Genomic DNA, 26,777 nt, shown 5'->3' with positions numbered 1-26,777 from the left:
TTGTGGCCAACTAGTGCTACTTTATGCCCCACTGGTACTTTACCTGGAATGGGTCAGGCCCCTCCCACATCAGAAGACGGCTGGGAATATCAAGGTGGCCTCCCAGCAGATTCCAAGGGAGGGGGCCTTCCTTTCTGGCCGCTGCATGGCCCACAGAGTAACTGCCCTCTCAACCCTGGTGGCAATGGCTGTCCCTGCAGCTTCAATGCTTCTGCTGGAGGATTCATCCCTCTGCTCGTCAGGCCTGCATGCCTGGCCCCAGCACATTCAAGAAAATTCTTACACACCCTTGGAGGACGCCTCCATTCCTTCTCCCTGCCAACACAGTGGTGACCATCCCTATCAGTGGTGCTGCCAAAGCTTCCAAGCTACCAGTCCTCTAACTAGGCTAGCAGTTCTGAGAGTTAGACCCTCATTCTGTATTGGACAGTGGTCCTGGTGGTGACCTCTTAATTAGCCGTCACTGGTAAAGTCATCCGTGGGATACTGCCATCCGCCCAAACAGGCTTGCAACCCTCTTTTGGTACCTTCCGATAAAATCCAAACCTATTTCCTTGAATTCGGAAGTTATTATGCTATAAAGCATGTAGGGCCTGAGATTCCAAGTGGGCCTAAGGGTGAAGTGAGGAAGGATAGGGAGTTCATTGCCTAACCCTGGTTGGAATCTGGGGTGGAAACTGTTCCTATGAGTAATCCTTCTTGTTCATTGATGATCATTATTTTCCAATAGTGGAGAAAGCATATTCCTCTGCCCTCTCCCTTAATAACAAGGAGTTGTAGCTGGGTAAGTTTCTCAGCTATCATGGGAATTCCTTCCATTCTGCTCTTATAAGGCCTCAGGAAAACTCTTATTAGCTAAGACGTGTTTGAGTACCATGGAAGTCTTTTGAAAGACAAACTGAAGATACTTTCTTTTAAATGGTGAGAAATACATCAGGTGAAACATCCCTGCAATTTGCATTCCCTTTGAATATGCCCATTAATTTCTGGATGTATTGTACCTATTATTTCAGGTGGAGTGACCTCCAAAGAAATTGCCACACCCAGCTGCAGGAAGCAGGCCCAAGTCCAGTGGAAAATCCCAAGCAAGATATTGAATATTTTTACTTTGCAATATCGTATGATTCTGGCCAAGAGGGGAAATAGACATTCCTCCTTCTCTGTCTCTGCCAAAATGAATTTGGAGCCAGCTATTCTAAGAAATGCATGAGGAGGGCCATTGTGAGTCTCTTTTCCCTCTTTATAAGACTTTTGCCCCTCTGCTCAATACCTCTGATAACAGGACAGATGGCAGCCAATCATTTTGTGAGAAATGATACGAAATAACATGCACCCTCTCATTAGTTGATGCATGGTGGGCTTTTAAAATTCTATACTACCATAAAACGTTATATTAACTTATGAATAGGAAGATAATTTGATTTTTCTTTAGGTTTATCTATAATATCTCATATCCAACAATCAATCTGTGTCAATTGCTTTTGTACAAATATCTTAGCCAATACTCATATTTTTTCATTTGTAGCACTAATTACATCACCCTATTAAATCATTTGAGCAATGAATTTCATTATGAGGCAATAAAAAATAAACTGTGCTGAATAAATGGTATTCTGCTAAAGAAATTTATAAATGGCTCCATTAATTTTAAGGCCCCAACACACGTTTTAACTATGTCCTTTAGATACTCCTGAGAACTAGTTTTAAATAGCTCACCTCCACCCATTTAGATCAAAATTAAATAACACACTGAAGACATTTCATATAAATTTTCAAATAACTTCAAAAATAAATAAAATTAAGATAACTGGAAGATACATTTCCAATTTCCTTGCAATAATGGTCAGAATCTTTTGATGAATGAGAACCAGTTTGAATGATTGGTGTTCAACAAACATGAGAGACAGCAATATTAGCCATTTACGTGCGAAATCACAAGATAATTATAAACCAAGAAGGCCATTTCGACCATTTTCATTCATCCATTCAGAAAGACCAGCTTCCAATTGTTGCTTAAATGATTCCAAAATCATTGTCTGCACTGGTTTATCTGTAAATCCATATTGATCATTCTGTGTGTGAAGAAACATATCCTGACACCAGTCCTAAATTTTGTTTTTATGAATTTGAAGCTACTCTTGCAATTTAGTTCAAAATCTGTTGCCAGAATTATTGATTCCTTAGTGTTTAGAGTCATATACTTGAATAAGGTTACCTTTGAATCCCTATGTTACAAGACTGAAAACTCCTGTTTCACCAACTGGCATCAGGGATCAGATCTGTGGCCGGAATTTCCCAATCTTGTTGGCATCGGGAGTCATGATGGGCAGCAGGTGGACACAATATGACAAGACGGCCAAAAGTTGGCTTCACATGAAACCAGTTTGTGATCATCCACTCCACCCGTCATTGGCAGGCTGCGTTTCCCATCGCTGCACATTGGGAACCTAATTTCAATACTTTTGTATCTCATTATAAGCCCTGTTCGCTGGAATGACCCCCCCATGCTGGGTCATCCAGGCGCATCGGCATGATTACAAGTCAAAATGTTTCACAACTGTATGTAAGCGACGTGCACCTGGTGAGCTGCATTTTGCTCAGGACTTCAGGGTTTGTTTGCCTACCTTGCTTCGGGCAGCACTCATGGTCATCAGCACCAGGCTTTGCAGGCAGCACTACATCACTTCTAGGGGGGCTCACGGGCAGGTCTCTACCTACCAGACCAGCCATAAGGTGGGGTGGGCTTTTCAACGGCTGCAGGGCTAGAGATTGTTTGGGGAAGGGGGAGGAAGTGGCCTCAGGTAAGCGAAGAGGCTGCAGGGTGAGGACTGTACTGGGGAAGGGGGTTATCCCAGGGTGTGGTTGGGGGCACATGCTGATCTGTGCAAGTGGCCTCAAGATGGTGAGGGCTGAGGAGGCAGACTCCAGAGGAGATGAGGTCAGAGGGAGATGTGGGGGTGTGTGTGAGAGAGAGTGATGTCCCTTGAACTGGCAGTGAGTGAGATGTCAGTGAATGTGTGATGGCCTTGTGAATGTGCGAATTTAGAGTGAAAAGCAGAGTTTAGCGAATTTAGAGTGAAAAGCAAATTTAGAGTGAAAATGGCAGCATGGATGAGATCATTCATCCATTTTCTGCACTGGATGGCCGACCTCTTCTGTGCAGCATTGGCACTGACCACCTCTGCCGCCGCCTCCCAAGCCTGAGTGCTAAGACTGATGGGCCTCCTGTGGCTAGGGGGTGTAGAGGACATCGTGGCCTCCACAGCGCCAGAAGGCATCCCAAGGATGTGTCACTAAATCGAGAGGCTGCACTCTTCTTGGCCTTTGGGGCCATGTCTTCACTGGGTCAGTCCTGGGCTGCAAACATTGAGAAGTGTGTGCGTGGCTACATTTTAAATATGGTGCCCTGCGTGAGGAAGTGGTGAGGTAATGGAGTGGCGGGCAAGTCAGCGGACACCTGCCACCGTGATGACGTTTCCTGTGGCTGCATTATTAATAAGCTGCAAATGGGACGATACAGCGTGAAAACCCGCTATTGCAGCTGGTGGGTAAAATGACTTCTTTCCCGCCCACTACCCCACTTTGTGCAAATCTGAGACATTTCCACCCTGTAGCTCTTCTCCTCACTGTCTTGTGTGTTTGAATATTTCTTTTGTGTCCCAGTGACCAGAACAATATCAAGCTTTAATCTGACCGTTTTAGTACGTAGTTTTATCAGGACTTTTCCCATTTTGGCTACATAGTTCAAGCATCCTAATGGAATTGCTGACGACTGCTCTCATTAGTGAACATGTTAGGCATCACATCCACTCCAACTCTAGGGCCAGGATTTTACATTCGTCGAGCGGGTGGGGGTGGTCGGGATCCCGACCGAGATCAGCTCCACACCGCCATTTTACGCGGGCGGGCCAATTAAGGCCTGCCCAGCATAATACATGACAGTGGCATCAGCAAGAAGGGGCAGGAGCTCAATGTCTGCCAGGTCCAATGGCAAGTCAGCGGCCGATTAAAAAGCAGCAGCGGCAGCCACAAGAAGGCTGCCAGTGACTCAGAGGAACCTTGGTAGGGAGCACTTCAGTTCTGAACACAGCAGGCAGGATGGCAGGTTGGCATGGCAGTCAGTCGCGCATTTTTCCAATGAATGTCTTGCTGCCCTCCTGGAGGAGGTGGCAGCATGCAGAGATATACTTGTCCCCAGGAATGGGAGGAGGGGGCCCCCCCCCACCTCACCAAAAATGCTTGGCTTCCAGGGAGAGCTCCCATGATGTGGTGAGGCGCACATGGGTGCAGTGCCGTAAACAGTTCAATTATCTCCTGTGATCGGGAAGTGTGAGCACCATGTTGGCATGGGTCACTTAGCACAGTAGTTAGGAGCGCACCCCCATCCACCCCGCCCCACCGCCGGACCTCAGGGTTCTTAGAGTGTGAGTGGCAAATATCAATGAGGCAGCATCTGGGCAAGGGGTGAGCCCTGGCTGCTTGGAATGAGTGTCTTGCAGCTCCAGGGTCACGAATCGGCTGAGCCCTGCAAGGTATTCCTCAGGTGGGGTTGGCCAGGTTGCATTGGCAATGCAGGTACAGGGTGGACAAATCAATGTTCCTCTGTCCTTTCAGAAGAAGACGTCCCATAACAATGCAGAGAGGTTGCGGACTGGCGATGGACCGTCCCACCTTCTAATCCTAAGTAGATATGAGCAGGAGGACCTGGAGCTGGAGAGGTGCCATGTACCTAGGTCAACTGGCCTCAGTGAGGTTGGGATGCCACAGGGAGGTAAGAGCACAGTGTACTGAGGTCAGAATGTCTCTAATAGCAACCATTCCACTGTTGTCTCTATATTGATGTGAGCCTCGAACATGGAATCCCCATTGAAAATGGAAAGACAAGGGCTCCCTGATCCGGGTGCCAGGCATGCACAGTAACAGTGTAATTACTTCAATTGATGACACGTCCTTTTTCTTCCTTTCAGGTTCACCAGAAGCCTGTCGGGGTGAGGAGCCTGAAGGCCCGCCGCTCATCACAGAGGACAGCGACCATAGAAACGCAGCTGTGTCACACCCTCTCAGCCAGGCAGGCACCAGCACAGATACCAGCACCTCGGTGGGATTTAGATCATCGGAGAGCAGCTCGGTGCACGGTGGTGAGGGCACTTCACACTTTCTTGAGGTGCAGACGGAGGCAGAGAGTGCTCAGGGCGCCGGCCGTCAGAGGACTCCTGGGGTCCAGGAATATGCTCAGTTGGTGGCTGATGATGTGCCTCTGGAGTCATCCCTGAGGTAGCAGATGCTGGAAGTCCAGCAGGGTGTGCGGGAGGATCTGGCAGAGATACATGAGGGAATGCGTGCCATGGTCTCCGTTGTGGAGGAATCCATGTGGAGCATGAACAATGCAATGACCCTCATGGCCGAGCACACTGCCTCCGCCATGGAGAGAGCAGCGACTCTCATGGAGAGGCTGCTCCAGGAGCTGAATCAGGGGTGCCTAGGGATGTGCTCGGACCTGCAAGCCCTCACACTGGCATTGACCTCAGGTGGTCACTGTCAGTGTGGGAGATGGATTGAGCACTCAGTGTCCCAGCGTCCATCAATGGTGAGCAGGGAGGTCCAAAGCGACCTGACATTGGCGCACGAGCTGCTTGTTGTCCCTGCGGGCTCCTCCCAGGATGCTCCTCCGCCCCTCCGCCAGTGACTGTGGCATCTGATGAGGCTGCGGCAACTGGGGAGATGCCAGCTGTGGCACTGTCCGCTCCCTCCCAGGCGGGGCCAGCACAGGCTCCACAGGCCAGAGGATGCCTGTTGAGGTCATCAAGGCCAACAGGACAGCAGAGTGAGCAAGCTGTCTCCAATGCCGGTGCCAGCGAAGGAGGAGCACCTAGGCGTAGCGCCCGCATGCGAAAACTTAAAGCACCTTAAGTAGAACATGGGTTTATCACTGGTGATATTTTTTCCCCCCACTTTTATGTTAATTATTATTAGGTGTGCTGGATAACACCGTTCCATTTAATTTGTATTATGTATGCCAGGCACCACATCAGTAAATGTGTTTGTGTTCAACAAGCCTCTAGGTGCTTCATTAGTTCTGCAGGTGAAGGGTAACCCATGATGTTATGAGTGACTTGTTTGACATTGAACTTTATTGAAATGACACATAGTGCATGTTGTTCACCAAGCAAACGTTCCTGTCAGGTATTGAGTGTGGAGCCTGCAGCCCTGCATGTGGTGGTGGTTCTTCTTTGGTAGGCTAGCTGAAGTAGCATTGGATCAAAGCCTCCCGGCCTCCCAGGATGTTGCCCAGGTCAGTGTCTATCCCCTCAGCGTTCTCCTGACCGTGCTCATCCTCGGACTCACTACTGGACTCATCATCTGTTGCACGTTCAATGAGATCACGGTTGACCTGATAATCCTCAATTCCACTTTCCTGCTTCTTCCCCATAACCCTTGATTCCCTTACTGATTAAAAATCTGTCTATCTCTGCCTTGAATACACTTAACGACCCAGCCTCTACAACCCTCTGCGATAAAGAATTCCTCCTCATCTCTTTCTTAAATGGGTGACCTCTTACTCTGAGATTATGCCCTCTGGTCCTAGAATCTCCCTCAAGAGGAAACAACCTCTCAGCATCTATCCTGTCAACCCCCCTAAGAATCTTATATGTTTCAATAAGGTTGCCTCTCATTCTTCTGAACTCCAATGAGTACAGGCCCAACCTACTCATATTCTCCTCAAAAGAAAATCCCTCCATACCCAGGATCAACCTAGTGAACCTTCTCTGGACTGCCTCCAATGCCAGTTTATCTTTCCTTAGATAAGGGCACCAAAAATGTTCACAGTATTCTAGGCGTGGTCTAACTAGTGCCTTGCATAGCTTTAGCAAGACTTCCTTGTTTTTATACTTCATTCCCTTTGAAATAAAGGCCAACATTCCATTTTACCTTTTGAACTTGTATGCTAGCTTTTTGTGATTCATGCACGAGGACCCCCAAATTCCTCTATGCTGCAGCTTTCTGCATTTAAATAATATTCAGCTCCTCTATTCTTCCTGCCAAAGTGCATAACCTCACATTTTCCCACATTATATTCCATCTGCCAAGTTTTTGCCACTCACTTAATCTGTCTATATCCCTCTGTAGACTCTTTGTGTCATACTCACCACTTGCCATCCCACCTATTTTTGTGTCATCCACAAACTTGGCGATAGTACATTCACTTCCCTCATCCAAGTCATTAATATATATTGTAAATAATTGCGCTCCCAGCACTGACCCCTGTGGCACTCCACTAGTTACAATGGTCTAGTTAAAAATAAAGTGATCAAATGCTCTGATTGAATCTATGCTCAAGGCCTTTTATAGCCCCATATAATCCCATGTTCAACGAATTCCAGTTAATTCACTTTGTTTTTTATAGTAGTCACATATCAACAATCCAGGTGATCACCTAGCAAGAATAAATATTATTTTATCATTTTTAGATTACCAGTTTTTTATTAAAAAAATCATATTCATACATTCATTCATACAGAGAGTTTGTGAGTAAAATATTGAACATTTATCCAAGCCATTTTTGGTCAATTGAAAATCAGTCTTTTTTCAAACACATATTAGCAAAAATTGATGACTTTAACCTTTTGTTCTCTCTGGTCTCTGTTGTTAGATTGGGTGGAATTGTAACATTCTGTCACACTGGAAGCTGGGAAACCTGGCAACGTGCAAGAAACCCTGAAGACTGGATTTCCTGCATGCTGTAGAGACTTAACTCCACAGCATACACCATTTGTTATTGGCAGGTTCCTAGGTCATAACTCAGCTTGATTGACAGGCAGGTGGGGAACGCTCCAGGAAAGAGCATAAAAGGTCAGACCAACAGCCCAATCAAGTCAATGGATTACGTGAGTAGCGGGAGAGTCTGATGGTCGGAGAGCTTTGGGATATAGGAGGAAGCAATTCTGCTCCTTCTAGCCCACAAGGAAATCTTCCAAGGATGTCCTTGCAGCTACTGGATTTCCCAAGGTCCAAGAGACTCGGCTGGTTGCAGTTAGACCAGAAATGCAGGTTAAATAGAAACATAGAAAATAGGAGCAGGAGTAGGCCATTCGGCCCTGCTCCACCATTCATTATGATCATGGATGATCATCCAACACAATAGCCTGCTCCTGCTTTCTCCCCATATCCTTTGATCCCTTTTGCCCCAAAAGTTATATCTAACTCCTTCTTGAAAACATACAATGTTTTGGTCTCAACTACTTTCTGTGTTAGCGAATTCCACAGGCTCACCACTCTCTGGGTGAAGAAATCTCTCCTCATCTCAGTCCTAAATGGTCTACCCCGTATCCTCAGACTGTGACCCCTGATTCTGGACTCCCCCACCATCGGGAACGTCCTTCCTGCATCTACCCTGTCTAATCCTGTTAGAATTTTATAGGTTTCTATGAGATCCCCCCTCATTCTTCTCAACTCCAGTGAATATAATCCTAACCGACTCAATCTCTCCTCATATGTCAGTCCCACCATTCCAGGAATCAGTCTGGTAAATATTCGCTGCACTCCTTCAATAGCAAGTACATACTTCCTCAGATAAGGAGACCAAAACTGCACGTAATATTCCAGGTGTAGTCTCACCAAGGCCCTGTATAATTGCAGCAAGACATTCCTGCTCCTGTACTCCAATCCTCTCGCTATGAAGGCCAACATACCAATTCCCTTCTTTACCGTCTGCTGCACCAGTATGCTTACCTTGAGCGACTGGTGTATGAGGACACCCAGGTCTTGTTGCACATTTCCCTCTCTCAATTTATAGCCATTCAGATAATATTCTGCCTTCCTGTTTTTGCTACCAAAATGGATAACCTCACATTTATTCACATTATACTGCATCTGCCATGCATTTTCCCACTCACTCAGCTTGTCCAAATTACACTGAAGCATCTTTGTATCCTCCTCACAGCTCACCTTCCTCACAGCTCACCTTCCCATCCAGCTTTGTGTCATCTGCAAATATGGAGATATTACATCTAGTTCCCTCATCTAAGTCATTAATATATATTGTGAATAGCTGGGGTCCCAGCACCCAATCCCTACGGTACCCCACTAGTCACTGCCTGCCATTCAGAAAAAGACCCGTTTATTCCTACTCTGTTTCCTGTCTGCCAAACAGTTTTCTATCCATCTCAATACACTACCCCCAATCCCATGCACTTTAATTTTACACGCCAATCTCTTATGTGGGACTTTGCTGAAAGCATTCTGAAAGTCCAAATAAAAGACATCCACTGGATCCCCCTCATCAACTCTACTAGTTACATCTTCGAAAAATTCCAGTAGATTTGTCAAGCATGATTTCCCTTTCGTAAATCCACGCTGACTCCGTCTGATTCTGCCACTGTTTTCCAAGTGCTCAGCTATTAAATCTTTCATAATGGACTCTAGAATTTTCCCCACTACCGATGTCAGGCTGACTGGTCTATAACGCCCTGTTTTCTCCCCACCTCCCTTTTTAATAAGTGGGGTTACATTAGCTACCCTCCAATCTGTAGGAACTGTTCCAGAGTCTATAAAATCTCGGAAGATGATCACCAATGCATCCATTATTTCTAGGGCCACTTCCTTAAGTACTCTGGGATGTAGATTATCAGGCCCCGGGGATTTATCGGCCTTCAATCCCATCAATTTCCCTAACACCATTTCCCTACTATTACTGATTTCTTTCAGTTCCTCCTTCTTGCTAAATCCTGTGTTCTCCAACATTTCTGGTATGTTATTTGTGTCCTCCTTTGTGAAGACAGAACCAAAGTATGTATTTAGTTGGTCAGCCATTTCTTTGTTCCCCATTATAAATTCCCCTGTTTCTGACTGTAAGGGACCTACATTTGTCTTCACCAATCTTTTTCTCTTCACATACCTATAGAAACTTTGAGTCAGTTTTTATGTTCCCCACAAGCTTACTCTCGTACTCTATTTTCCCCTTCTTAATCAATCCCTTGGTCCTCCTTTGCTGAATTCTAAACTGCTCCCAATCCTCAGGTCTGTTGTTTTTTCTGGCCAATCATCCTTGGATCTAATACTATCTCTAATTTCCCTTGTTGTCTAATTCCCCATGGTTTGGCCACCTTTCCTGTTTTACTTTTGCACCAGACAGGAATAAACAATTGTTGCAGTTCACCCATGTGCTCTTTGAACATTTGCCATTGCCTATCCACCATCATCCCTTTAAATAACGTTTCCCAATTCATCATAGCCAACTCGCGCCTCTACCATCATAGTTTCCTTTATTAAGATTCAGGACCCTAGTCTCAGAATCAATGACGTCACTCTCCATCTTGATGAAGAATTCTAACATATTATGGTCGCTCATCCCCAAGGGGCCTCGCACAACTAGATTGCTAATTATTCCTTTCTCATTACACAATACCCTGTCTAGGATGGCCTGTTCTCTAGTTGGTTCCTCAACATATTGATCCAGAAAACTATCCCGTATACACTCCATTTGAGGGTTGAATTTAACCTGCCCTTTTGCAAAGGGCTGGGAGGCAGGAAAGCAGGCAAAATTATGCAGGAAGACATGGAGGTTGCCCAAAGTCTTTCCACCATCATGCCATTTCATCAGTGGTGGGAAAGTTAGCAGATTGGCCTCCTGCTGGGAGCCTAATTGAGCCACTTAAGTGGCCCATTAAGGGCCTCTTTTCGCTTTTTCTGTCGGGGGAGGCGATGGTGTGGGTGATTGGGGCGCTGCATGGAGACACCGTCCAGTGATACCTGGTCACCTCTCTGTGGGTTCTGGGAGGGGAGGGGGGCCTTCCTGTTAGGGCACTTCAGGACCAATGGAGGGACCCGCAGCAGCAGTGGTCATCCCTGTGGCAACAATGCTGCCTGTTCCTCATCGCAGCTCTATCATCTCCAAAGAATACTTGCCCCTCTTTGAGGGCACCTCAGCCATTGAGATACCTATTTTCAGCTGTAGCAATGGCCACTGCAAGTTTATTGATTTGGTAGCTCTTAGGGGCAGGTCGCCATCCTAGATCCCACACTCATCCTTTTCTGGTCCATTTAACTTTCATCTGCATCCAAACCTACCCATACCAGATGCTAAAATTTCCCCCGTTTTGTTTGAATCTGTCTGGTGGCATTTTCTTTTGTCTGATGTTGTAAAAGGGAAAAGATGGGATGTCAAAAATGCAAAGATGTAACTGTAGTGATATGTTTAAAATAATACTGTTTCTGAAGATGATAAAATGACATCTTCATGACATTTATTGTCATGAAACCGGGACCAGATTCCCAAATGTCATGATACAGGTTTAGAAAGTAATCTGGAGATGGACATATTAATAGAATTTGTTCACAATTTCCGCTTCAATGCAATTTTTAAATCACCTGCAAACTTGGGGATCTAATATATCATAGAAAGGCACAACGGACAACAAGGCCATTTGACTCAATGTGCCTGTGTCGAATCTTTGGTCAAGCTATGTAAACAGTCCCAATTCCCTGCTTTTTGTACATCACCTTGCAAATGTTTTCCCTTCAGGTATTTACCTAATTACCTTCTAAAAGTTACTATTGAATCAGTTTCCACCATTCTGTTGAGCAGTGCACTCCAGGTCATCATAGCTGGCTGTAAAAAAAAATCCTTCCTCATGTTGCCTCTAGCTCTTTTGCCAGTACCCTTAAACCGGTGTCCTTTATCAAATCTTTTAACTTTCTCTGCTCTAAGGAGAACAACACCAGGGGTGGAATTTTACATTCCCAGATGATGTGTTTGTAGGAAGGGGGTGGCTGTAAAATTTCTCGGATGTCCTTCCCACTGGGTTCCCACTTGCCCAGACCTCATCTGCAATTTTAGGCTGGAATGAAGGAGGCTTGGGCCAGCCCACCCACCTTTGCCCCAGTTGAAGCCTTTAAGTGCCCAATTATTGACCACTTAAGGGCTGTTTCCCCCCAAGCTTCAATTTTCAGGCTGGCAGGAGGAGTTCAGGGACAGAGGAAAGCCCGAAAAATAACCACGTTCAGGCCTCAGGCAGGGGTGGGGTTGCCTCCATCAGCAGCATCCATATCGGGCATTCCCTCCACCCAAAAAGGACTGGTTCCTGCAGGTCATTTGCAAAATTTGCAATTATGGCCTGTATACCCAAGGTTCAGGTCATTAATATATAACAAAAAAGCTGTGGTTCTAATGCCAACCCCTTGAAGACACCATTATGTAGTCCCCTCCGGTCTGAAACACAATAATTCAATACTACATTCTGGTTTCTGTCCCTTAGCCAATTTTACATATGAATCTTACATTTGTCATAAGCTGCCTTTTCCTGTCTCTTTTTAATTGTTATATCTTTTATCCTACAGATTTGGACGTTTTTCCTTCCCTCCTCCTGGGAATGTGTCAATTCTGTAAACCATCCCCTCTTTGAAGGCCATCTATTATTCAATTTCTATTCAGTGTACCGATTTTTGATTCCAATCTACCTGGGCAACACCTCGTAATCAGCCCTGAAAACCAATTTGAGAGTGCCACACTCCCATGGGATTCCTGCACTGCCAGCCTTTCCCTCCCCTGCCGTATGGTCACCACTTACTAATTCCTGAATGCTCTGTAACTGCGTGGTAATTACCTCCAGGAACATGCGCTTAGGGAATTTGCAGTCTCCCTTAATTGCAACCATGGGGAGAATTTTCTCTCCATCGGGGGGGGGGGTTGGACGGGAGCGGGTGCGGGTGGACGTGCAGCCAATCGCTGCCCGCGATCGGCTACGCGCCGTCATTTTACATGGACGGGCCAATTAAGGCCCGCCCAGCGTGACACGCACCTGGAAGGGCAGGGCGCTCCCTGTGAGGGCGGGGGGAGTGGGCTGAGTCGGGGCCTGCCTCAGGGAGATTAGTTTGATTTTTAAAAATGTAAATAAAGAAAAAATAATAATTTTAAGACATGTCCCCTCACGTGACAGTGTCTCATCTCGCCCGTGGATCAGATTTCATGATAAATGCGAAGGCCGCCTGGGCCCTTCGCCTGCCCACCAACCTTAAGCTTGGATGGGCAGCTCAGTTAATTTTTTAAATTGATATTTAAATGGCCTTAATAGGCCTTTGACACTTCAGCGGGCACGCAGTCAACTCCGGTGTGTGCCTGCCAAACTGAGGATCTGAATGCGGCGCAGTGATGTTGGGACACACGCCTGATGTCACTACGTGTCATTTTACATGTCAGCGAGCGGGGTCCACCCCCACTCGTTGAGCCAAAGATTCTGGCCCATGACTTCAGTCACTTCTCAAGCTAGGAAACCCTGAGCTTGAGTTCAAGCAACTGGAGCCACTTCCTGCGATGGGGGAAAGTGGGAGAAGTTAATTTGCTTTGAACTTCTTCCAGCAGCACCATTTCCTAGGAAAGGCGAGGTTGTGACTGTGAGGCAAGGGGAGATTGCTGAGCGTGGTAACAAGCAGTGTCTCATGTATTTTTAATGCGGAGTCAGAGAAGTAATTAGGAAAACGTATTTTAAAATCTTACTGTGCTGGTTTCAGCCCATAGCAATCCCTTTAAGGACTGTCTGTAAGGCTGCATGTAAACTTGAGAGTTCCTGAATGCCGCTGGCACTAGCTGAATCAGAGCAAACTAACATTGAAAAGGGAGCTTTGAACTGGTGTTATGTCCCTTCGTTTGCATATGACCTGGATACCTCTTTTTGTTTACACCATGGTGGATGTGGCATTTCTGGCTTCAAATGATCGTGTATTTTCTGCCCAGCATATTGGAGGCTTAGGAAATTGTTTAACACCTGAGTTACTGTCCAGTCATATTTCTGGGCTGATGAATTTATTGATAATTGATATAATATTTGAGCACAGAATGTTGTGAGTAAATTTACACAATTATAAATAGCACCATAACTTCAAGATCGATGGGGGAAAGTGGGAGAAGTTAATTTGCTTTGAACTTCTTCCAGCAGCACCATGCAGACTTACACTGATTCAGCAGGGAAGGCAGTGCATACTTCACTGATATCATTGAAGAACACTGCTTAGGCCATGAAGGTAGAGGCCTGTGGTGCTGCCTGCTCCGTCGAGTCAAGGTAAGTCTATGTAGTCTGTCCAAACAAATTTCTCCCCAAGACTTTCTTAATTTTAGGAGCATTGCTTTAAATATTGCAAAGTACATTTTCCCATGTTTCTCTATTTCAGTAATAAATGTAACTTTTTGGTCAGTAAGTCTTCTGTATCATCCCTATGGAACTTATTTCTTCCAAGTTCAAATTTACCTTCTTTCTCCTTACCCAGCCTCATCCTACCTACATCTGTGACTCTTCCAATACTCTCTACCAATTTAATAGCTTTTAGTTTCCTGACCTTGATCATCATCTTTTTACCATGTATGTCCAATTGTTCTACACCTCAACCCCACCAGGACAGCCTATGGGTCCTCCACTGTTCATTGAACACAGGCCCAACCAGTCGCTATGCACCTCCTTGTTCTTACATTGAATGTTCTCCTTTCATTCTCGTCACTTCCTCCAAAAAAAAGTTTCACACTGAAAACCCATATGGCCCTAAGCTATGCCTGCCTCTTACGGGATATACGGAACATTTTATGTTTCCTGGTCAGCACTGTTTCCTGCTCTTGCTCCAAACTGGAAAACTTAATCAATTTTGCTTTTAATTTCCATCCCCCCCTCGCGATCACATAATCCATCTTCAACTTCTCTTCGCCTCCACAACTCCACTAACTTCATTTTGGGTGATAGGCTATCTACCAGTATCTGCATAAACCCATTGACTTCTATTGCTATGTTGATTATGCTTCCTATCACCCTGCTTCCTTTAAAACTTGAGTCCATCCTCCCAATTTCTCAGTCACATTTGTTCTGAAGATCCTGCCTTCTGCACCAGTGCTTCCTATATGTCTTCCTTCTTGCTTAATTGAAGGCTCCCGTCCTTCAACCACGTCCAAGGCCATGACCACTCCGTCAAGGCTGCTCCACCATTCAGTATGATCATGGCTGATCTTGTGCTTCAACTCCATTTTCACACCCACTCCCCATATTCCTTGATTCTCAGACACTAAAAATCTGTCTGTACTAGCCTTAACTGTATTCAACGATGGAACATCCACAGCCCTCTGGACTAAAGAATTCCAAAGATTCACAACCCTTTGGGTGGAGTAATTTCTCCTCATCTCAGTCCTAAATGATTGGTGCCTTATCCTGACACTGTGCCCCCTTGTTTTAGATTCTGCAACCAATGGACACAACCTCTCAGCGTCTACTCGATCAAGTCCCACACAGAATCTTGTATATTTCAATGAAATCGCCTCTCATTCTTCTAAACTCTAGGGGGAGAATTTTCTCCCCGTCTTGCGGGCTGGGCGAGAGCGGGCGTGGGTAGCCGCATAGCCCGCGGTCGGCTGCATGCTGCCTTTTTATGTGGGCGGGCCAATTAAGATCCGCCCAGCGTGACAGGCACCCGGAAGTGCTCAGCACTCCCTGTGCGGGCGAGGGGAGGGGGGAGAGTTGGGGCCTGCGCTCTTTCGCGCATGCGCACGATAGAGCGCAGAAATCTCCCTGGGGCATGCAGCAGCCTCAGGGAGTTTAATTTAATTGTGAAAACCTGAAAAAAAAGATTTGGAAAAATTATTTGGACATGTCTCCTCACATGACAGTGTCACACGAGCTGGGATATGTCTATGAATTTTATTAAAAATTTTTATTAAAGTTATAAAACCTTCATGAAACCTCATCCTGCCCGTGGATGAAGTTCCATGAAAAATGTGAAGGCCGCCTGGGCTCTTCGCCTGCCCATCAACCTTAAGGTTGGACGGGCAACCATGAGAATCAGTTTAATTAGTTAATTAATGGCCTTTGACAGTTTGGCAGATGCGGAGCCGACTCCACTGCGCGCCCGCCGAACTGAGGATGGGAATAACGCGTGGTGACGTCTCTACACACGCCCGACGTCATCGCATGTCATTTTACACTTTGGTGAGCAGGGCCCACCCCCGCCTGCCGACCAGAAGCTTCAGGCTCAGAGATTATAGGTCCTCAGCCTTTCATCATAGGACAACCCTTCATCCCAGTGACCAAATTGGTGACCCTTCACCGTACCACTTCCAATGCAAGTATATCCTTCCTTAAATATGGACACCAAAATTGCACATCGTATTCCAGATGTGGTCTCACCAAAACAAAAATGGAATTACCTGGAAAAACTCAGCAGGTCTGGCAGCATCGGCGGAGAAGAAAAGAGTTGACGTTTCGAGTCCTCATGACCCTTCAACAGAACTGGATATTGGTGGACAGTACAAGCTTGTAATTACAAGTTCTGTTGAAGGGTCATGAGGACTCGAAACATCAACTCTTTTCTTCTCCGCCAATGCTGCCAGACCTGCTGAGTTTTTCCAGGTAATTCTGTTTTTGTTTTGGATTTCCAGCATCCGCAGTAGTATTTTGTTTTTGTGATCTCACCAAAGTTGTGTACAATTGTAGCAAGAGTTCTCTATTCCTGTACTCCAATCCTTTTGCAGTATAGGTCAACATACCACTTGGCTTGCTAATTGCTTGCTGTACCTGCATGCTAACTTTCTGTGTTCCTTGTATGAGCACACCCAAGTCTCCCTGAACATCAACATTTACAAGTGTCACACTTTAAAAAAAAATTCTGCTTTTCTATTCTTACAATTAAAGTGAATATCTTCACACTTCCCCACATTAAGCTCCATTTGCCATCTTGTTGCACACTCACTGTCGATATCTCTTTCCAGCCTCTCTGTGTCCTTCCCACAGCTTACCTTTCCACCTAGCTTTGTATCATCATCAAACTTAGATACATTGTTCACTCCCTCTTCATCTAAGTCATTAATATAGACTGTAAATAGCCGAGGCACCAGCACTGATCCTTGCGGAACTCCATTAGTCACAGCCTGCTAACTTGAAATTACCATGGGTACCTGCATGGGCCCCAGTTATGCCTGTCTCTTTATGGGGTATGTGGAACACTCCTTGTTCCAGTCCTACTCAGGCCCCCTCCCACAACTCCTTCTCTGGTACATTGATGACTGTTTTGGTGCCGCTGCATGCTCTCCTCTGGACCTGGAACAATTAATTCATTTTGCTTCCAATTTCCACCCCTCCATCACTTTCACATGGCCCATCACTGACACTTCCCTTCCCTTCCTTAACCTCTCTGTCTCGAATTCTGGTGATAGACTGTCCACCAATATTCATTACAAGCCCACCAACTTCCATAGCTACTTCGACGACAACTCCTCACACCCCGCTTCCTGTAAGGACTCCATTCCATTCTCTCAGTTCCTTTGCCTTTGTCGCTTCTGTTCTGATGATGCCACTTTCCAAAACAGTTCCTCTGACATGTCTTCCTTCTTCCTTAACCGAGGTTTCCCACCCACGGTGGTTGACAGGGCCCTCAACCGTGTCCGACCCATCTCCTGCGTCTCTGCTCTCACACCTTCCTCTCCCTCCCGGAAAGATGATAGGATCCCCCTTGTCCTCACTTTTCACCCCGCCAGCCTCTGCATTCAAAGGATCATCCTCTGCCATTTCCACCAACTCCAGCATGATGCCACCACCAAACACATCTTCCCTTCACCCCCACCCCCCCATCGGCATTCCATAGGACTGTGTCTCTGGGACATCCTGGTCCACTCCTCCATCATCCCCAATATCTCAACCCCCTCCCACGGCACCTTCCCATGTAATCGCAGAAGGTGCAACACCTGCTCCTTTACTTCCCCCCTCCTCACCATCCAAGGGCCCAAACACTCCTTTCAAGTGAAGCAACGCTTCACATGCACTTCTCTCAATTTGGTCTACTGCATTCGCTGCTCCAAATGCGGTCTCCTCTACATTGGAGAGACCAAACGCAGACTGGGTGACGCATTGGGGAACACCTTCAGTCAGTCCGCAAATATGACCCAGGCCTTCCTGTCACTTGCCATTTCAACACACCACCCTGCTCTCATGCCCACATATCTGTCCTTGGCCTGCTGCAATGTTCCAGTGAAGCTCAATGCAAACTGGAGGAACAGCACCTCATCTTCCAATTAGACACTGAACAGCCTTCCGGACTTAACACTGAGTTCAACAACTTCCGATCATGAACTCTCTCCTCCATCCTTACCCCTTTTTTCAAATATTTATTTTTAAATTTTCACATATATATTTTTTTCCCACCTATTTCTATTATTATTATTTTAAAATTTTATTTTCATTCATTGTTTTAACCCCACCTTTTATCCTATTTCGATCTTTTCTCCGACACTGTCCCCTCCCTCCACCCCACCCCCACTAGGGCCATCTGTCACTTGCTCATTCCGCTTTCTACTCTTAATGTCACCATTAGCTCACCCTTTAGCTAGTATCACCACCATCAACACCCCTTCGACCTTTTGTTTGTGACATCTTTTGCAATCTCTCCTTTGCCTCCACCTATCGCTGGCCTTCTATCCAGCTTCACCTTCCGCCCCATCACAGGTCTTTGCTTTTGTTCCCTCTTCCATGACACCAACCCTCTCTCTACCCCACACTACACTGCCACTTATTTTCACTTATAAACTGTTACATCTTTAATTTATTCCAGTTCTGATGGAAGGCTATTGACCTGAAATGCTAACTCTGTCTGTCTCTCTCTCCACAGATGTTGTTTGACCTGTTGAGTGTTTCAGCACTTTTATTTCTAATTGCACCAATCTATTCTGAATTTGAACTCAGCTCCCAGAAGAGAAAGGACAGTGTGCTAACCTCCTGTACCAAGGTCAATGTTGTTTCATATTCACTAATTCCAAAGTACAACTGTCTATGCTTTTTATGGAGACCAGGCTGGCTTGGTTGTAATTGAAATTTTGTTTAAATAGGCAGTGTTTGAACTGGGCTAGATTTTGCTTTGTAACGATCTTTGGCTTGCACACACCATATACTGTTTAATTGACTGCAACAGTTCACCTGTAAGATGAGCATTGGTGTCAGTTTTTGAAAAATAAAGATTACACTGACCTTGATTTGTAAACAACTACTTGGGTGAAAACCTCCATTCTGGGACATTTCCTGTTACAAAGATACTTTGCACTTTGTGTTATTTAAAAGTGTATTTTAAAACCTACTAGAGGCGAAATATCAATGTGGATCAAATTTAAAAATCACAGTTGCAAATATTTCAGTGGTACAATCCTGAAACTATCCGATTGTGTGCTTTTCTTCTAATGAAATACTATTACAAATCAGTATATATTCATTCACAAGAAAGCAAGGTTGAATATTACCAAATAATCAACTTCCTTAAATGCTCCAATCAAAGCTGGTTTGGAAAATTTGAGGCCTGGGATTTGTAGTGTTAATAGCAGCAAGACTGTCAGTGCTTGCTGCCTTTACTCCACTGAAACTGTCAGTAACTTCTGGAGTTCACACGGAATAACACAGAAATCCAAAAGTTGATTTTAGTGATTCTACTCTAGAGGTTGCGCTGCTCAAACAACCCCACACTTCAATCAATAAGAAATCAATTCAATTGATGGGAACTTCAATTTTCACATTGTTAGTCTCAATGTAAAAACTCTTGAAGAAGTTACACTGTTTAATGAGATATAACTTGGTTTTTAATGGTACGCTAACTTCATAATTACTACACCCTCACTGGCCCTAAGGAGCTAATTTTATATTTGTGCACTGTTAAAGTTCTCCATTTGGGCAAAAAATTTCCAGTTACTTCTAAAATAATAAATATACATTTTTTTTTAAAAAAAAGTTTATTTTGGTTTTAGTTTCTTTCCTAATCCAGTCTCAATAATTTATTTCACTATTTGAAAATGTAAATTGAAAGTGCAGAATATTAAGTGTTTATCCTTCCTGGTTTGCTCTGTGTGAATGTGATTGGTTGTTTGTTGCTTGCTGACATTACTGCTGCCGCAGCAAAGAAATCCTCTGGATGTGGCACCAGATTTTAACTGCCATCGGGAAAGGGGAAAACCAGACCCAACACTCATTGAGATCAGCAACAAGAGGCGTTGTTTCGCTGCTGATTGCAAAATCATTGCCATCACTTCCATAGTCAATTATTGATGCAGGAATATAGCCAAAAATATACAAACTCATACTGTTATCTTTAGCTAAAGTCTATATGTACATAAATATCACAATATTAATGGGTCACACCTTGAGTAACTTGAAAGACTTGTGCAAAGGAACCAAAAGATGGTTGTACAGAGAATACAACCTCAGGGTATCCATGTGCAGAATTTTGTTTATACATCAAATTTGCTGGGCATTAGTTTGGCATAGCAACTAATGAGTAGCACAGTTCTTCTTATTTTGCTAGACCGCCACCCAACCATTTCTAGGTTTCATTATATAATTATAGTATTCAACGGTAACATTTTGACTACAGGTAAAGATGCATTTACTAATGCTACAACATAGCCAAAAACATAATTTAGTAAAGAAAAGTTGCATTTCTATTCATTGAAGCTCCACTTACATATCTACAACGTCAGTGATTACAGCATTGGAATTGACATAGAATTTATAATTCTACGGTTTGTAAGAAATTTCTATACACAATAGGCCAAGAATCTATGCAGATAGCATCTATGGCCAAAGACTCCAATTTAATCAATCTGAATCCCAAGGTTAACATTTGACATTATCTTTTCATCTCATTTCCAATTAGGTCATCACATTTTTTCCATATTAATTAAATGACAAATATAGTTAAGAAGGGAAAATAGAAACAAGAAACAATCAGTAAACAAGTAACAGAAAACTTGCCTTAAAACTAGATGCCATGAATTGAATTCCAGAAGTTGCCCATCACTTGATTCTGCCTACCTTAATTAAGTGAGTTTTGTTTGTTCTCTGTCGGACTGCTGTATGGAGAAGGGTAGGGAAAATTTATATTATTCAACTCACCCTACTTTAAATATCCTTCTTGCCAGTGATCCAGGACCTCAAGTATTCCATGGCTTTCCCTTCTCCCATTTCTCCCTCCCAACTGGAGGAGGATGCGCATTGTTAACCAACCCATGGTGGGAGAATACAAACCTTTTGAAACTATGGTTAAAAGTATATTTCCCCACCATCTACATAATGCTATTCAAAAATGAACCTACCTCCTTCAGGCAACCCATAAAATTATTGCTGACTGGTGAACCTGGAAGATCAGCAGTGCTAGGACTGCCTCCGACATAGAAAAAGTCATCAGAGCCTAGCATGGTGTAATCCTCCTGAGTGTAGCCCGTTGTTGTCAGTATTCCATCTACTGAGATTGTCACCTACATAACAAAACACAAGGAAAAGATGCAATATTCATATGAAGAAAAAAGCCTCTCGTTCAGGTTCTTGAGTAAGGCCTGCAGACAGCAACCCATTTTCATGTCTGTTTAGTCTCAGTGCTCTCAGCTGTTGATCCAATAACCACCCCCCAAAAAAGATCTAGACTACTTTAGAAAAAAAGTTAGCCAAATAGAAAAATTATGTTAATATTTTCCCTAATGCAACAAAATTTTTTTAGCAGACACAAAAACGGTGTTAGTAGGATGTTTCGTATGTTAGTTGAGTCAAATGTAAATATTAGTAAGATTTTCCAATATATGCGTTTAAAGATTAAAAACGTGCAGCTGATTGAAATATAAATCCCATCAGACAAAGCATAAGCTAATAGGAACAACTAGTATATTACCATCACTGTAAGCACTACCAACAAAGCTCTAGCTTTATTTGATCGTGCAATTGCCCTTTTTAATATTTCCTCTTTCTTGTGTTAAGAAAAGAAACGTGCATAAAAGAAATTGCTGGAAAATAATTGAAGTAAAAAGCACACTCAGGCCTTACAAACTGATGTGCACATGCAAGAGCAAACTGAAAATAAGGTAAGACACCAAAATTGCTTGCAACGAAGAACAGATGTATGGATGTAGCATTTCAGACATTCCCAGTCCACGTCTTCATGCCATGCATTGTGTATGGTCAGGAACTGGCTGAGCCAGTGAACCCAGGGCCAGCCACCATTTAGCTTGATCCCCCGAAAACCACAGCTTGATGCAACCGCTTGTAACTTTTATGATGCCCTTGAAGTAGTTTAAATAGAATTTGATAGAAACAGATAAAGAAGGTGAACAACAGATGAAAGAAGGATTTCAAAGTAAGCAGAAGAGTACCAACCCCAGTTCCTCTTTTGTTAATGATGTCTACAGTAAAGAAAGAAAACACACGGCAAACCCAAACTAAGAAACAATTAGAATGATATCTACCGAACAATGTAGTTTGTTTACCATAGCGTGTCCGATGCCTGAGTGCTTTGCGGAGAAGGGGGGGAGAAAGGAAATTAAAACTGTGAACAGAATAACGATTGTTACTCAAAAATATGATGGTCACTACCATGTTAGTACATTATTTGATTAAGGTAACGGTTAGTAGAATGACACATTCCATGAATGACATGTTAGTTATTAAGCATGTTAGTAACATATAAGAAAGGCAAAATAATTTTACAAGAAAAAAGCAGACTAACAAGTATGCCATCAATAATATTAATAGCAGTATTAAAATGTTAATATTGCTAAACCTTAGTCATGAACAGGGACTCTATACTTACTTTGAACCCATGACAGTTAGTTTAAATATCACCTTCATTGTAGTTTTTTTAAAAAGAAATTTAAGTCTGTAATTGACAGATTTTTAAAGCAATTTCTTGCTTTTTATAATCAACCCGTTTAAGTAGAAGTTTAAACAGCCTTGTTAACATGTGCACACAGAACCTACGATATTCCTTTCCAATTCCTTAACTTGCTTTGAATGTACTGGTGAAGTTAAGGATCACTTTACTGCAACAAAACAAAGTCAGTCCTGCCTAAGCAATAAACAGCATTACTTTGTTTTAATCTGTTCTATTATGCATACAGTAACATTATGCAGGTTTTATATAAAATTAAGAAATTTGAAATGGTAAATTCAATTCCTTATACCCAAGAAAAGACAGATCCAGAGCAAGTGTGTGTGATGCCAGCATTTATTGAATTAATAAATTAAAAATTTATTATCAAGCATGCATTTAACAAATACATCTTAAATCTTCATGCAATTACGATCTTTTATCTGATTCCTGATGACCGATAATGCCTTCTGCTTATGACCTAAGGACTTGTTCTGATAAGGATGAAGATGTTATCAATTACAAATTTGAACAAGAAAAGCTGTGTTAAAACTACTGATGCAGATGATAAAAACATTTGGGGTTAGAAATTGTTGTGCCCCGGTTTCTGGGCATGGGGGTCACGATTTTCGAGCTGCCTGTGTGGCTTCTGAACAACTTGTGCAACATGTAGAATTTGTGCACCCAGCTCATTTTCATGATTATAGCGTTGCACCAATCATACTTCATGTTACGTTTCTCTCTCTGATGCTGCCATTGGCCTCTGCACATCGCAGGGGGCCAATTTGCATTGTGAGCAAGCCATATGCTCTAAGAAGGCTTCCCTTTTTAAAGGCGCAGTCCCAATAAAGCAAGTTACACTTATGCAGTGCAGGCTGCCGGATCATCCCTTTTTGCATCAGGGAAAGGACTCCCTATTTCAATGATGCTGCCCTGGAAGCTCTGGTGAAACAAGTGGAGGCGAGGAGCTATGCCACATTTCCACTATGGGAGAGAGGTCAGGAAGCCTTAAAGGCACACCCTCAGAAGGGAATGGGTGCAGGTGATAAGGGCGGTTAATTCCCAATATGTTGCCCCGAGGACACGGCAGTAGAACCGAAAAATGTTTAATTATCTCACTTGCGTAGTTTAGGTGAGTGAGTGCATCCCCATGTCACACCACACACCTCTCAAACTACTCAATGAACCAACATCCTCATCACTCACCCGGCAGCACAACCTGGCACTCAGGGTTAACTTCTACTATCCTTACATGGAACCAACCCACACACATCTTCCAATCATGGCAGTCACACACACATTTTTGCACATGTACAACTATTCAGCTATGGCAGGCACGCTAGTTAAGCAGAGTGGCACACAGTCACTAACATTCTGGCCAGGGTTTTCCAGCCCTGCAGTGGAAGATGCGGCGAGCCAGCCAGATGTCTATTGACTTTGGTGGCACCAGTAAATCCTGCTGGCAGGCGGGACCGGAAAATCCCGTCCTCTGCCTTCTCTCTTGCAGGAAAGGCGGCCCATAACAGAGGATTGGTGGAGGACTAGGATGCCTGAATTCCTTCAGGAGCTGGTCCAAAGAATCATCGGAACTGCTGAGACAGTGTCAGTGGCACCCAGCACTGCTGGAAGTTATTGCCTCATGCACCTACTCCACTTACTCTTTACCCTCATCTTAAAAGCTGCCAAGAAAATGCAACTGCAGATGGTTTAAACGTAGAATTCTGTTTTACCTCTCCCTGACCCTCCCAGATACACGAGAACTGATGGCTATTCAGCCTCCAAAGAGCCATGAAGAAAAGTAACCCCACGAATATGAAGAGGAGGCACATGCACTTGATGTGGCACTCACAACCATCAGCTCAGATAGCGGAAAGAGACAAGCTTCAGGGGTTAATGCTGAGTGGGGATCAGCATATGGTGAGCCACTGGGCATGAGTAGGCTGTAGCCAGGACAGAGGGAAAAGTCAGATCCTATTTGATTTCCCCAGATGGCAAGGTCTTGGGCAAGATCTCAGATAAGTTCTGCTACAAAGGTTTCAAATGAGGTCCTTGTTGGGGCAGGCCACATGAAAATGCTGATTACAATGTACACCTAGTTGCTTAGTGCATTGGTGGGCCTATCTGAGTCTCTGCGACTGACAAGGAGCATGGAAGAAGCCAGCTCCAACGTCTTGGCGAGCAGCCAACAGAGTTTGGAGCCCATCCTTTTTACCGCAGAAGTCATGAGCAACTGCATGGCAGCACTGCCAGACTGACCCATAATAGACCAACTGCTACCTCAGCTTCCAATGCATCACAGGCAATGGACTCTTGATTTCTCAGTTCTAGACTGGAAGCTCAGACAGAAGTCATAAGATCCATGGCTGCTGGGGTGCAGGCTCAACTTGCTGTCACTCAGGCACAGACTGTTCCCCGCTGTAGGTGTGGATCTCAGTTCTCAACAAGGCATCCAGGCGCTCAAAGCAGACCAGCAATCTATGCTCCAGCAGATTGCTAGGAATGCTGAAGTGTTGTCACATCTGAGTGGCAGAATTATTCGAGGGCATCCTGCAAGGCCATCAGCAGTCTCCACCACTGAAAGTCAACATCTTTCCACCAGCTATGCTACAGGTACTGGGGTTGCACTGTCTAGGAGCATTAGGCCAGGCAAAGGTGCATTTTTTGTTACTGAATCAAGATGTTGATTGAAGTTTTTTGATATTGATCTGGATTGATGTTGGCCAAGGAGAGTTTGTAATGGGGAGTTGGACATGGATGTATGATTGGGAATTGGTGGGTTCATGTTGGGATGGAGAAGCTCATTTCAACTGAAGTGCAGCCTCATAGCACAGTCCCTATGACTGGGTCCAGTTGCATGTGGCATGTGTGGTCTCCTCCTAATCTCTGTCTCCTCCTCCTCCTGAGGTGGCCTCTGGATTCCAGGAGTCTAAGCCCTCAGAACAGCTAGGTTGTTGGGCACACAGCACACCAATACCAATATGGACACCCTCTCTGATGTGTACTATACAGATCCTCTCCAGCAATAGGCAGTGAAAGGAAGCTAATGGCTTGCTGCATGGTATTGCAGGTCACTCCAGGGCTGTCACTGAATGCCATATGACCTCACATGGAGGGATGAGAGAAGAGAGTCAATAGTCACATATGGTGGTGGTGGTAGCCCTTGTCGCTGAACAACCATCCTCCCATGCATCTTGGAGACCTGAAAATGGTAGATATTGTGAACTGGAGCAGGGTAAATGCAGCATGGGTTCTGCCAGGATATCAGGCATTCACCAAGATGAACTTCTTGGGGTGGTCATGTACCAACTGCATAGTCAGAGAATTGTAGCCCTTGTGTTTCCTGTCTCACAGCCTGTTGATGTGAGGGGGTCCACAGAACAGAAATGCAGAGCCACATGCATGGCTAGTGGTACCCTGAACCATCGAGAAGCCCACTATCCTGACAAATCCATGTGCTCTTTCATCCTGTTGATCCCTTCTCAGGGTGAAGAGGTTGAAGCCCTTCTCCACTTGCTCTGTGCCTCTGTGACATTCCTGATGCATATCCTGCCTGTAAAGATCCACAGGTGTAGAATGTTAAAGTGATGGTGATCTTCACATTCCCTGGGAGGGCCATCCTCACCCTGCTTTGAGGCTCCAGGTCATTGTGAAGGAGGTGTCAATCTTTTTCACGAATAGTAGCATCCTCTGACACAGCTCCTGACGAATGCCTGAGTAGGGATGGCACTCACTGAACCCTTGTTGTGGGCATAAAGAGGCCTCCTTCTCTTCCATTCTTGCAGTTTCCCTCTCTACCTCTTCCGCTTCATGTCCAAGTGGTACTACGACAACTGTTGTCATACCTATGCAAGACACTGTTGATCTTAACTTTCTTTTTTTTAAAAAAGGCTTATTACTACTAGTAAGGCGTATTAAGTATTAGTAGGGTTAATCAGTATTAGTACGATTTATTCGTATTGGTAAGCTTTATTAATAGTAGTAATATTAATCAGCAGTAGTAAGGTTTATTAGCAGCACAAGATTATTAACTAACAGATTAAGGGCTGCGCCAACCTCTAGAGTGCACATCCTGTGCTCTGTGGGAACTCCAGGACAGTTCCTGTGTTCTGGACAGCCATTTATGTAGGAAGTGTCATCAGCTGCAG

General features: G+C 44.4%; 1 protein-coding gene across 1 annotated transcript in view; it reads right to left on the bottom strand.

Annotated features, from left to right (window-relative positions):
• nrxn1a (neurexin 1a) overlaps positions 1-26,777 on the bottom strand; it is a 1,849,731-nt gene that overhangs the window by 1,187,697 nt on the left and 635,257 nt on the right. The window contains exon 7 of the mRNA XM_078556994.1: positions 21,092-21,253. Coding sequence (XP_078413120.1) covers positions 21,092-21,253 — 162 coding nt within the window. The remainder of the gene's footprint in view (positions 1-21,091; positions 21,254-26,777) is intronic.

This window comes from Cetorhinus maximus, chromosome 14 (genome assembly GCF_964194155.1).
Source record: "Cetorhinus maximus chromosome 14, sCetMax3.hap1.1, whole genome shotgun sequence".
NCBI lineage: Eukaryota > Metazoa > Chordata > Chondrichthyes > Lamniformes > Cetorhinidae > Cetorhinus > Cetorhinus maximus.
This window is presented reverse-complemented; position numbering and strand designations above follow the sequence as displayed.